At 38.4% G+C, this 13212-nt stretch overlaps 1 protein-coding gene across 1 annotated transcript in view; it reads left to right on the top strand.

The window, feature by feature from the left end:
- The window catches only part of LOC141141259 (uncharacterized), a 1017917-nt gene that overhangs the window by 656692 nt on the left and 348013 nt on the right, over window positions 1–13212 (top strand). Inside the window, exons 29-33 of the mRNA XM_073628940.1 lie at window positions 2298–2339; window positions 3016–3042; window positions 3929–3964; window positions 8777–8821; window positions 11567–11611. Coding sequence (XP_073485041.1) covers window positions 2298–2339; window positions 3016–3042; window positions 3929–3964; window positions 8777–8821; window positions 11567–11611 — 195 coding nt within the window. The remainder of the gene's footprint in view (window positions 1–2297; window positions 2340–3015; window positions 3043–3928; window positions 3965–8776; window positions 8822–11566; window positions 11612–13212) is intronic.

Below are 13212 nucleotides of genomic sequence, written 5' to 3'. Positions count from 1 at the left end.
ACAAAGCTGTGCTGAACCTTTTTTAGCTTTTTTTTCAGTCTTCTTTAAATTCAATGTTTCATCTGCTTGTTATTTACATATAAATATATATTACAGTCTGTCAGGCTTGCCTCCATCCAGCTTATATGTTTTATATGCACCCTCTTGGCTCCCACATTGTGTAATAGCACATCTATCTCCACCAAACCTTAGTTATTTACTGAAGTGTGAATCAAAGTGATAATATACTATAATTTTTTTTACATTATTTTTTTTTAAACCAGTGTGGTTTTCATAAAATCGCTATCTTATACCTAAATACCTAATACATGGTACACCCATGACAATGAGTTTTCCAAGTAGAGAGAACAGCAGTGGATGTTTGCTTTTAGATTGTCTCTCTCTACTTGAAAGTATATATGGATATATTCAACATAAGATAAGAGGTGGGAAATGGGAGGTAGCAGGGCATAAAAAACTGGGCATCACTACATGAGCCATGTATACTTTAATCACTTTGGGGGGGGGGCATACGTAGCACATCCAGTGTCCTCACTTAGCTAAAGTGCATCTGTGTCCAGACTATGGACATGAAACTATCTAAATATTCTCAATAAGCAGCAAAAACACTTTTAAGCAAGTCATCACTGGCAATTCTTGTTGCTTTTAATGTGAATGTATTCACAATTAAAGATCACAGCAAATAGACTAGATATACTGTAGGTTTCGCAGGCGCTTTAGGAATTATACCTCCTGTTGCATTCGACAGGCACTACCACCCACAGAATGAATGAATGGGGCCTTGCTGCAATCACCTCGCAATCATGTGCAATGCTCGCTGTTGTGGTGCGTTTATGGGGTTAAAACATCTAGAGAGGAAGCGATACAATGCCACCTCCCTGACTGTCAAATGCTCTTTTAATAGCAATTCAGACGTGGATTGCTCTTCAGAGAGCACTGCAAGTGTAAACAGAGTCTTATGACCCATACACACGAGCGGAATTTCGGAAAAATCTTGGATGGTTTTTCTGACGGAATTCCCCTCAAGCTTGGCTTGCATACACACGGTCACACAAAAGTTCTCTGAACTTTCAACCGTCAAGAACGCGGTGACGTACAACGCTATGACGAGAAAATGAAGTTCAATGCTTCCGAGCATGCGTCGAATTGTTTCTGAGCGTGCGCTTTTTTTGCCCTTTGGAATTGCATACAGACGAATGGAATTTCCGTCAAGAACTTTTCCCGTCGGAAAAATAGAGAACCAGCTCTCAATCTTTTGCTGGCGGAAATTCAGACAGAAAAAGTTGGATGGAGCATACACATGGTCGGAATATCCGACCAAAAGCTCCCATCACACTTTTTTCGACGGATATTCCGACCGTGTGTATGCAGCATTAGGCCCCTTTCACACTGGGGTGGTAGGGGGTGTCGGCGGTAAAACAGCGCTATTTTTAGCGCTGTTTTACCGCGGTATTCGGCCGCTAGCGGTGTGGTTTTAACCCCCCGCTGGCGGCTGAAAAAGGGTTAAAACCCCTCGTATAGCGCGGCTATAGCCGCGGTATTACCGCGGTATAGCCGCGCTGTCCCATTGATTTCAATGGACAGGAGCGGTTTAGGAGCAGTGAATACACCGTTCCTTCACCGCTCCAAAGATGCGGCTGACAGGAGATTTTTTCTTCTCCTGCCAGCGCACCGCTTTAGTGTGAAAGCCCTCGGACTTTCACACTGAACAAACAGCGGAGGCTGTTTAGGGGCGGTTTGCAGGCGCTATTTTTAGTGCAATAATGCCTGCAAACAGCCCCAGTGTGAAAGGGGCCTTAGGCAAAGTAGAAATTCAGCCTTGACATATTAATATAGTGTTATGGAAACTTGAAAATTTGCAAATGTTGTTAGTCATATGCAGTCTATTTGTATGCCATATAGTGGGGGTAATTTACGAAAGGCAAATCCACTTCGCACTACAAGTGTACTTGGAAGTGCAGTCGCTGTAAATCTGAGGGGAAAATCTGAAACGAGAGGAAGCTCTGCTTATTTTATCATCCAATCATGTGCAAGCTAAAATGCTGTTTTTTTATTTTCCTTGCATGTCCCCCTCGGATCTTCAGCGACTGCACTTCCAAGTGCACTTGTAGTACAAAGTGGATTTGCCTTTAGTAAATAACCCCCAGTGTATGTTATAGTCCAAATCTACAGTATGTGTAAATTATAGGTCATCTACAAATGTAGATTTATTAAAATGAGTTCTCAGTAGTATTTTTTCATGCATTATGCAAATTGTTACCATGGTTTTTCTCACTTTGTTTGCTCTTGTTCTGCAGAAGAAAAACCAGAGGAAAAAAAGACAACCCCCATTGAAGAAGGTAGGATATATATAATCTCCCAAACAAGGTTTCCTGTTATCCAATGTGCTTTTTAAACCAACTTTCTAAAACTATGTTCTGTTGTGTTTAGCAGAGTTTCCTTTACCTGAGCCTTCTTTTCTTATACTTATGTTAAAGTGAACATACGTATAGATGCATTGGTTTAATGCTAATTAGTCTCAAGTGAACTTTATGTTTATAAAATGCTCTAAATGTTGTGATTAAAGAGACACTTCACTTTGCATGGTAAACTGACAGCGTCTCTGTAAATAGCATCCCCAAACCATACATACTCACCTTACATGTGCTTCCTCACAGCTCCTTACTTCTCTGCAGCCAATTCTGAAATCAGCAATCTAGGGAAGTGGTAACATCACCCCCCCCCCCCCTCGATTGTGCTTGGGCCTACTGATTGGCTGCTAGGCCCCAACAAGTCACATGCTACTCTATACCTGGAAGGTTATTTTCGCTGGCTGCAGAGGAGCTCAGATAATGAGAGAATATGAAGGGTGGGTGATCCCTTTACAAGGACACTATCACTTTGCTTTGTATGGACAAGGTGACAGTGTCTCTTTAGTAGAAAAGGAAAATTGTGTGCAATATTAAGCAATAAGCACTAAACAAGAGCATAGTCTCTAGAATGTGAAATGTAATATAAAATGTTATATTCTTTCAGCAAAGGTTTCCAAACTGAAGAGAAAAAGTATGTCAATCAAAAGCTGCTTTTCATTACAGCTTAGAGCTTCCTAACAAAATAAGCTGTGTTTTTCCCAATATTTTCTCATTTTGTTTGGCTTTTGCGTATATATTTTGTTTGTGGATGTTAGGAAGATTTTATATTTTGCAGTTTATGAGTTATATACAGTATATAAACATTTTATTTTTTCAAGTACAAATCAAAAACTATATATTTTGTTTTTCTTTGTACAGTCATTTCTTCAGTCCAGTTTAGAACTTTTGATAATCTGCCTTTTAGCAAATACTGCAAAAAGCATCTTTGCCTGAACTGGGGCTTGTGTTTGTTTGTGATATTTACATGCTCATAAGAATTAAGCTATGCCATCTAATGATCTGTATTTGTAGACATTCCTTTTTAAATTATAGAGAAATACTGAAGACAATTTCTTTCATGTATTGCTTAAAATCCTCAAGTTATGCTCTTATTAATTATTACAGTAGTTTATTTACATACCATGAGTTACAAAATCTGAATGATCAATATGCAATAATGAGTAGAATGCTGTAAAAATACACCAATAGAATCTTAAGGAGATAGTAGTATATGGTCACATGGCCACTAGAAATTCCCAAATATGTAGAGTATTGCTGTACTCAATGTTCTTATTAACTTATACAGTATTTTAATTTGGTATATGCTAAGATTACTCTAAAGTTTAACATGGACCATTTATACTAAAATCCAGAATACCTTTCATCTAAAGAGCAAAACAGACACAACTTCCTACTGTGTACTATTGCTTCCCAAGTGCAGCCGAATAAAGTAAATTGGTTTGATGACTACATAATGTTAAACAAGTTCCTGCCAGTTAACTCATTTATATGCTTATATTCCCTTTTTATTCACACAGAAGAAAAACCAAAGGAAGAAAAACCCTTAGCAAAAGGTTGGTGTAATTGTATTCAATCACATAAATGTATGATAAATAGCCTTCTACGGCAGTTAAATTGATTTTATTGGGTAATGCTTGCCAGAAGCAAAAGTCAGCATGTTCATTAATGGTTTACCATGATGGTAAAGTATTTGATCCATGATAGTACAGAATGAGGGAAGTACCGTATTTATTGGCGTATAACACGCACCGGTGTATAACATGCACCCCAACTTTAGGAGGGAATTTTAGGGAAAAAAACTTTTTAAGGAAAAAACTTATATTTAAATGCCCATCAATGCAGCCTTATCAGTGTCCATCTGCAGCCATGTCAGTGTCCATCTGCATGCTTGTCCAGTGTCATTTGCAGCTTTGTCAGTGTCATTTGCAGCCTTAACAGTGTCCACCTGCAGCCTTGTCAGTGACATTTCGGGCCTTATCAGTGTCCACCTACAGCCTTGCAGCCTTGTCAGTGTCCATCTGCAGCCTTGTCAGTGACATTTGCAGCCTTGCCCAGGCTGCAGTTAAACTGCAGTGACTTGTCAGTGTCACTGCAGTTTGAAAATGGTGCCGCCGGCGCCGAGATACACAGAGCCGGCTCTTCTCGGCTCTTCTCATAGCTCCGCCCAGACTGGGCATGACTGTGAGCGGAGCCGAGTGCCGCCCATATACGTACATAGCCGAGTGCTAGGTTTGGCTAGCTTCGCTCACAGTCATGCCCAGTCTGTGTTATGTCCATTATAGGGCGGGACTGGGCGTGAACGGAGCTAGCCGAACCTAGCCGAGTACACTCGGCTATCTATGTATATATGCGGCCGGCTCGTTCCGCTCACGAACAGCAGGAGGGATCGGCAGGGATCGGCATATAACGTGCACCCATGATTTCCCCCTGATTTTAAGGGGAAAAAAGTGCGTGTTATACGCCGATAAATATGGTATATATAGCTTATTTTATCTTGTTGTCTTACTTTAAGTTGTGTGGAAAACAGACTAAGAAGATCAGCCTAGTTTTTCTAGTTTTTCCTTTCTCAAGTCTCAAACTCTTCTAAAGGAGTCCCAAGGCACTTTCACGGACACTGTGATATACACAATCCTTACAACTAAAGAGCTTTAAACAAAACTCCAACAAGAGCCTCTACATGCATATGTATAATAATTTGTTGACCTTTTTTTTTGAATGACATTTAAAATCACTTTGAACCACTTTGGGTCAAACAAACTAAACAATAAGATGAAGAAATGTAATACTGTAATTGCAAAAAAAGTGAATTACAAGTGAAGTACAGAAATATGGACATCTATATGTGTCCTCATTAATAGACCTTGTACAGACATATCTAGAGTAGGGATGAGCCGAACACCCCCCTGTTCGGTTTGCACCAGAACTTGCGAACAGGCAAAAACACGCAAACACCGTTAAAGTCTATGGGACACGAACATGAATAATCAAAAGTGCTAATTTTAAAGGCTTATATGCAAGTTATTGTCATAAAAAGTGTTTGGGGACCTGGGACATGGATCAATGCAAAAAGCAGTGATTTTAATAAAACTTAAAGTGAAACAATAAAAGTGTAATATTCCTTTAAATTTCATACCTGGGGGTTGTCTATAGTATGCCTGTAAAGGGGCGCATGTTTCCCGTGTTTAGAACAGTCTGACAGAAAAATGACATTTCAAAGGAAAAAAAATCATTTAATTCAATATCCGCCAATAGTAAAATGACGTCCTCTACTTTTAGGGGGGATATCTGAATGATGCCAGCAGCTAGATGCATCATTCAGATATCATTCTTTTCAGCCGCCGATTCTGTGCACGATAAGAATGATCATAGTGGCAGTTTCACCGCTTGATCATTCTTATAGGCGACGGGAGGGGACATCCCCCCTCCCGATGCCATCCGGTGCTTCTCCGGGCTCTCCCGTGCCATCGGGGGCCCGGAGAATGAATCGGCCGGCGCCGGATGTTGACGATAGAGATGACTGGTGATCAGATGGTCACCAGTCATCTCTATGACCGTGGGAGGCCCGGGCGCGTCGTTATGACGTCACACCCGGGTACCCGGAAATAACCGAAGCCACGATCGCGGCTGTCAGCATGAGATCGGTGAATTTTTTTTCCGATCTCATGCTTTCCAGCCTAGAGGAGAGAGGTGGGGTCTTATTGACCCCACATCTCTCCATAATGAGGACCTGTCACATAGATTCCTATTACAAGGGATGTTTACATCCCTTGTAATAGGAATAAAAGTAATTAAAAAAATGTTAAAAAAAGTGTAAAAATAAAAAAAATGAATTAAAAAAAAAAAAAAAGGAAATTAAAACGCCCCTGTTCCCGGTAGCTCGCGCTCAGAAGCGAACGCACACGTAAGTCCCGCCCACATATGTAAACGCCGCTCAAACCACACATGTGAGGTATCACCGCGTGTGTTAGCGAGTGTGCAACAATTCTAGCATTAGACCTCCTCTGTAACTCTAAACTGGTAACCTGTAAAAAATTTTAAAGCATCACCTATGGAGATTTTTTAGTAATGAAGTTTGGCGCCATTCCATGATTGTGCACAATTTTAAAGCGTGACATGTTAGGTATCTATTTACTCAGCGTAACATTGTCTTTCACATTATACAAAAAAATTGGGCTAACTTTACTGTTTTCTTATTTTTTAATTCATGAAACCGTTTTTTTTCCAAAAAAAGGCGTTTGAAAAATTATTGCGCAAATACCGTGGGAGATAAAAAGTTGCAATGACCGCTATTTTATTCCCTAGGGTGTCTGCTAAAAAAAAACATATATAATGTTTGGGGGTTATGAGTAATTTTCTAGCAAAAAAATGATGATTTTTACATGAAATAGAGAAGTGCCAGAATAGGCCTGGTATTGAAGCGGTTAAAACTACTCGCGGCTATTAATGAATTGCCGGTCCGACAATACACATAAAAGTTCATTGATAAAAACGGCATGGGAATTCCCCACAGGGGAACCCCGAACCAAAATTAAAAAAAAAAAAATGATATGGGGGTCTCCCTAGATTCCATACCAGGCCCTTCAGGTCTGGTATGGATATTAAGGGGAACCCCGGCCAAAAATGTTTTTAAAAATGGCATGGGGTCCCCCTCAAAATCAATACCAGACCCTTCAGGTCTGGCATATGAATAATTTCAGTATAGGAGAGGAGTCTCTGCAACTATGCAAGACTGAAGGTCAAGCTGAAGTCCAGCTTTAAAAATAAATTAATCAATAATAAACTACTATAATTTCTCATTAATCTATAAGTAGCAAATATGACTTTAGGTGAAACAAATCAAACTTAATTTTTCTAAATGCACGACTTAGCCTTGCGCTTCCACTGAGGTAAATGTTGCAGCGGAATAGAAGCGCTTGCAGCTGGACAGCTCAGTAATTCTGACATCAGCTGCATTTATTTTGCTATAAGACAATTAATGTAAAGCTGAAGGGCCCCCTTGTACTATTTAATGAATAGCAGCAATCAGTGGCTGACACTACCATTCTACACTTTTGCCTGCCTGTCACTATCTACTCTATAGTATGTTAGCACAATATATCACAGTGTTTTTTCTATTTCTTTAAAATATTTTAGAATTCTATTTATTTAATTCTATGCAGGCCAGCAAGTTGTAAAACATTGCTGCAACTTGTAATGCAATAAAATCTATGCCTGGAGTATTTTATCACAATGCACACTGGCACAGTGCACACATAGCACTACATATTATGGCACTGCATATCTGACATTACCACAAAACATACTATAGATGTGAAGCCAATCTTCACACTTTTAGTATATGTTGCTTATTTACAGTTGGCGTACCTTACATTTTTATCATTTCACAAAAAGTTACAATTATGTGTTATTTAATACCTGAATACAGTTTTATATTTTAGATTTAGTAAGTAGTGTGGTTGTTTTTTTTTAATAGAAAATGTTGTGCTGATAAACATTCTCATTAACACCATCTTTTTTATGGGTTCTGTGCTTTCAGAAAATGTAAAATAGTGAAACATGGTAAAAAATGTAAAAATAGCAAAATAGATCTGGCCACACCCTTTTATAGATTTGGATAATGTGATAAGGGGTTAGAACCACCATTAGGTTTTTATTGTTGTCTGAGTTTCTGCTAGGGATATTTTCTCTTGAATGCCAATGTCACCGTATAGGAAGTGAGATTAAGTCCAAAATTTTGAGTTGCTCAGGAATAGAGGGGAAATCTTCAATAGGGGTTCATCTGTTTACATGGCACCTGTCCAAGAGTGATTTCCCACACATTTGAAAGATATCTTCTTATTTCCTTTTGATTCTACGAGACAGAAATGGAAGGGAAACCTCCCTAATGAGTCATAGATGAAAATAACATTTAAAAAAATGACAGTGATTTTATCCCTCCCATACTCTATCCTTAGTAAAAAAAGTTTGGGCTTAGGTATACTTAGAAGAACTCTGTGCTTCTTGCATATTAACATTTTTTTAAATAAAGCTGTATTTAATGTTTTGGCCCAAAAACTATATACAAAAATAAAAGACACATTTACGTTAAAAATATATTTTTTTTAAATATGAATATGCTTTCTTTATTTACACATATAAAGCTGGACACATGAATCTAAGTTATCCCCAAAGCTTTCATTTGTATAATTTGAATTCCAAACTTTCTGCCTTAATTGATTGCTAACAGTACAATACTATTTAACTTCATTTACAAATAATACGGCAACAATGTCTTCTGCATGGCTTCATAATTCATGAGAAACTTTCAGTTTCAACACAATAGACTGCATGCTCATTGCTATTATCATTTCTATCATGTTATGCAGAAAAAGAAATACCTAAGGTGGAACAATTGCCACCAGTTAAACAAGGTACAGTATGTAGATGAACTATGTCATTTGTAAGAGTAAAGGATTTATAAGAATGCATGTGCGCCTGACTGTAGGTATTTATTAGAATGCATGTAGTCTTATAAAAAGGGGCTTTAAGATGCATTTTGGAAGGAGAGAAAACTGTGAAGGATAGGGTCTCTGTAACTTTTAACTTCTGAAAAACAAGATTATGTTAATGAACTCCGAGGGGTAGGGTATCTAAGCTGAGAATAACGTTTCCAGGTAAAGTGTTTTCAGACAGGTTATATGAGGAATTTTAAAGAGAATTCTTAGCAACTATATTCTATGTGTTAAAAAGGTGGGGAAAACACAAACACAAGTCTAGATATTTAATTCAGGACACATTCATGTCACTAAGTGTTTAAAAGGCTGCTAGGATTTCTAATAAGAATGCCCAATACTGTTGACACACGTATTGGTAGCTGCGTGAAAATGTCATTTGACTTTAGGTATAGAAGTCTCTCAGTAGGAGCCTCTCTTGTCCTACAAGCCGTTTAATTGTAAACCCTAATTGTTCCTTATTGGCAAATTATAAAAGCAATAAATGTATAAATCCCCTATGTATTTTATTAATAAACTTGCAGTTGTTTCTTGATAAACACACAGTTTAGAGAGTGATCAGACAAGTCAGTAACTCATATCCAAATTACATCTGGCTCCATTTCTTTAACCACTACACTACCACCATATTCTACAAAAAAACAGCAGAGTGGTGGACATCTATTTCTGGAGTGGGTTTATAAAAAATCACTCCAGAAATGGCCTTCAGGTAGCAAGTGTGCCCATTATTCCCAATGAACTGAGCTATCTTTGATCCAAGTGACTCTGTAATTTAGGATTGCTGTGATTGATCATACATAAGGATGAGCGACAGTTCAGCCTGAAACTAAGCTTAGACTATACTTTGGATGTTTGGGAGTTTGTATGAACACCTGAACTTTAGCTTGTGGATGAACACCTGAAATTTAGCCAGTTACCCCCCGTTCCATTGGAGCCTTGCATCATATATAGAATCAATGTAACAGTAGAACAAAGAGACTCACCCTTTCATAGGGGAATCAGTGTGGGACTTATTTATGCATCTGTCATTCCACCCATAGTGAGGGTAGGTCTACGTACAAAGGTAATGCTAAGTAAAAAGCAGTGGGAGAATTTCCCAGGAAAGTTGGTATAGAATGACAGCAGATGGTATGTAGCAACAAAAAAGTATAAGATTTTATTGGACTCAGAACATCATTAAAAAAAAAACACTGTAAAATGTATGAACACTCCACCCTTCACCAAAATAACAATGTTGTTATGAATTTAAAAAAATCATATTTCTACTGCTTCTATATATGGCAGCTTCCCACTGTCACTAATTCATAATGAACAAAATATGTCACGGGGAACCTCCACTCCTTAATTGGTATATTTTGGTACCTGGGGGCCCCTGATGCTGCCTACAGCCACCTATAGACATGAATGGTTGTTAGCGGCTGTATGCAGGTATGTCACACATGTGTACAGATGTAGATCACTGAATGCAGACTGTTTGCATTCACAGCGATTTGTGCCTATGGGTGGCTGTACACAGCACCAGGGACTCCAAGGCACAAAAATATACCAGTATATGTATGTTGTAATTAGGGATGCTCCTGCATTTATGAGCCCTTACTGTATACTGAGTCAGCTCTGCTGCTTCCTAACACATAATCCTGCTCATTGTACAGAAGTAACAATGCTGAATCCTTTTCTGTGAGGAAACTGGAGGTGGAAAGGTGCCAAATGAGTTTGATATGTCACTACCCTAACTGTGCAGTGTGACAGGTTGAACAGTATTCATACATGTATTTAACTAGTTTATTCAGTTGTTTGCCTAGCGTTCCACTTTATATTTATTGGGTATGTCACAAAAACACAGCTTCATTAGTCTCAAAACCCTGTTCAGATGTCCTCCCTGTCCTCCTTTAGAGCATGTCCCAACATTTTTACTTCCTATTACATCATCAACAAGTGTGGAAATTAGGTGTAGGTACATCCCTAAAACTACATCTTATAAGAGCATTTTCTCTATACATAGTGGGAGCAGGCTTTTAAAAGACAAGGCAGTGGCATTGTTTTGATTGAAAAGAAAGTAATGCATGCACATGAAAATGGAATGGGGGGGGGGGAGCACATGAGGTCAGAAAGGTGGAGCAATGAAAGGCTAATAATTCTGGTTAGGATTTCAATTCAGAAAAATTACTGGGATTGATATCAAAAGGCAAATAGGCTGTCCAAGTTGCAAAGGAAGTTCCACTTTGCAAGGGAATTTGACTCAAAGCTTATAAATTGGGGGACACTCCACTGACTTTTATCAACCAACCATGTGCAAGCATGAATGCTGTTCTTTTTTCTTGCTATTAATTGGGTATTTTTTGCAAAGTGAAATTCCACCACATTTACTAAGCTTTGGGGAAAATTCCCTTGCAAAATGAACAGCCTATTTGGCTTTAGTAAATCAACCCTCCACTGGGTTGTCAGCTCAAACAGGATGTTAGAAGCACACTGAATTTCTGGCAGGTTAACATATATTTTTATATATAGTACTTGCAGTGTTTTTAAAGATCTAGAGCACAGGTAGATGTGCATGTATTGCAGAGTTGTACTGACTATTTTTATTTCGTCCTGATATACAATTACTTACTCCAAAACCTGTTATAAATTATGTTATCACAGAATGGATGTTTTACATTTTTTCAGATCAAGAAGTACCCAAAGTAGAAGAGCATGTGCCTATAAGGGAAGGTAAAAAATATTTAATGAAAACTTGGTTGCATCGCACAACTAGTAAATTACTGACATTTCCACTGATCCTTGCATGTGGAATTTATAAGCACTCAGCACAAGCCATTTGTACATGCACAGCCAGATTTTAGTATAGCTCTAAAGATGCTTTTACAACTTACTAGCTTTTATCTTGAAAAATGGGTGCATAATAAAGTGTTTAAGAATGTAATAATACAAGTCAAGGAATATTTTATTTAAATTAAACAGGGGGAGATTTACTAAAACTGGTGCACACAGAATCTGGTGCAGCTGTGCATAGTACCCAATCAGCTTCTAAATTTAGCTTGTTCAATTAAGCTTTGGCAATAAAACCTAGAAGCTGTTACTAGGCACAGCTGCACCAGATTCAGTGTGCACCATTTTTAGTTAATTTCCCCCAGTTTTCATGTTAGAAGACAAAATAACAAATGTATAAAAAAATCCAGCCCCCTGACTGTACTGTCCTATTCTTCATATTTCCCCCATACTGGCGGTCTCCCTGGTTGTTTAGATCCTAGTCAAAAAATGCCAGTCTATCTGTGCCTGCACACTAATATCTCATAGTCTTCAATGAGAAGAACCCATACTGCAGGAGGAACATCCCATTCAAGTCAATGGGATGTTTGGGCCCAGTTTTGAATATCCCAGATCGATTTTCTGAAACGTAGACAACCAGGGAGGCCACCATTGCTGTAAGAGGTAAGTAAGCACCTGTGGAGGGGATGGGTGTGCTTAGCGTATTTAAGCTGCTCTTTTTGTGTATTACAGAAATAATCCTTTAATAAACAAAACCTTTAATATACATGTAAATCTGACACATGCTACAAGGAGCACCCATGTCTAGAGAGTTCTAATATATATATTGCACTGCTTATTGAAGCAGCTTCTTCTGCTCAATGAGAGTCAGAACTGTATCTTAGCATGTATAGCCCCACACTGGCAATTCATCCTCTTAATCCAATAACCATGGAATGCATCAAGGCAGATGCTGATTGTCCATCAAAAAGATGGAAGGTGTGAAAGTACATGAATATGCAAGGTACATAAAATAGTGCCTAAAATTAAGCTTGGTCATGTACTCTACTTCCCATTGCTCAATATTTTTAGGGAGGCTGTCCATATTAGTGATAGAGCAACAGTTTAGAGTGGCAGGTGCAGGGGAGTGGGTCAAACACAGTCAAACCTAGATTTGTTTAATAAAGCTCCTGGGATTTGGGGCTCCCATGTAACTCTATAAAGTACATGATTAGAAGACAAGGCAGCTTAAGGTTCTTTTTTTCATATCAGATAGGGCTTAGAAGAACACACGTTTATTTTAAGGAGTAAAGGAGCTGAATGTGTTATATTGCAGTAATAAAGCTGTCAGTGTGTTTTATAGGGTTATTTGATTTTATACCCTACAAATGTCAAGGATTAAGAATTTGTCTCACCAATTTTGCATTCCTTTGTATCCATCAAGTCTGTAAAAACCATGCTATGTTCACCTTTATTTGTACTCTAACATTTTAAAGTTTTGTATTTTGTCTGTAAAAAGTGAGGAGCCAGTTTCACTTTCAAATTGCAGTAACACTTGGCAGAAC

This window comes from Aquarana catesbeiana, linkage group LG04 (assembly GCF_042186555.1).
Source record: "Aquarana catesbeiana isolate 2022-GZ linkage group LG04, ASM4218655v1, whole genome shotgun sequence".
In the NCBI taxonomy this organism is placed as follows: Eukaryota; Metazoa; Chordata; class Amphibia; order Anura; family Ranidae; genus Aquarana; species Aquarana catesbeiana.
This window is presented reverse-complemented; position numbering and strand designations above follow the sequence as displayed.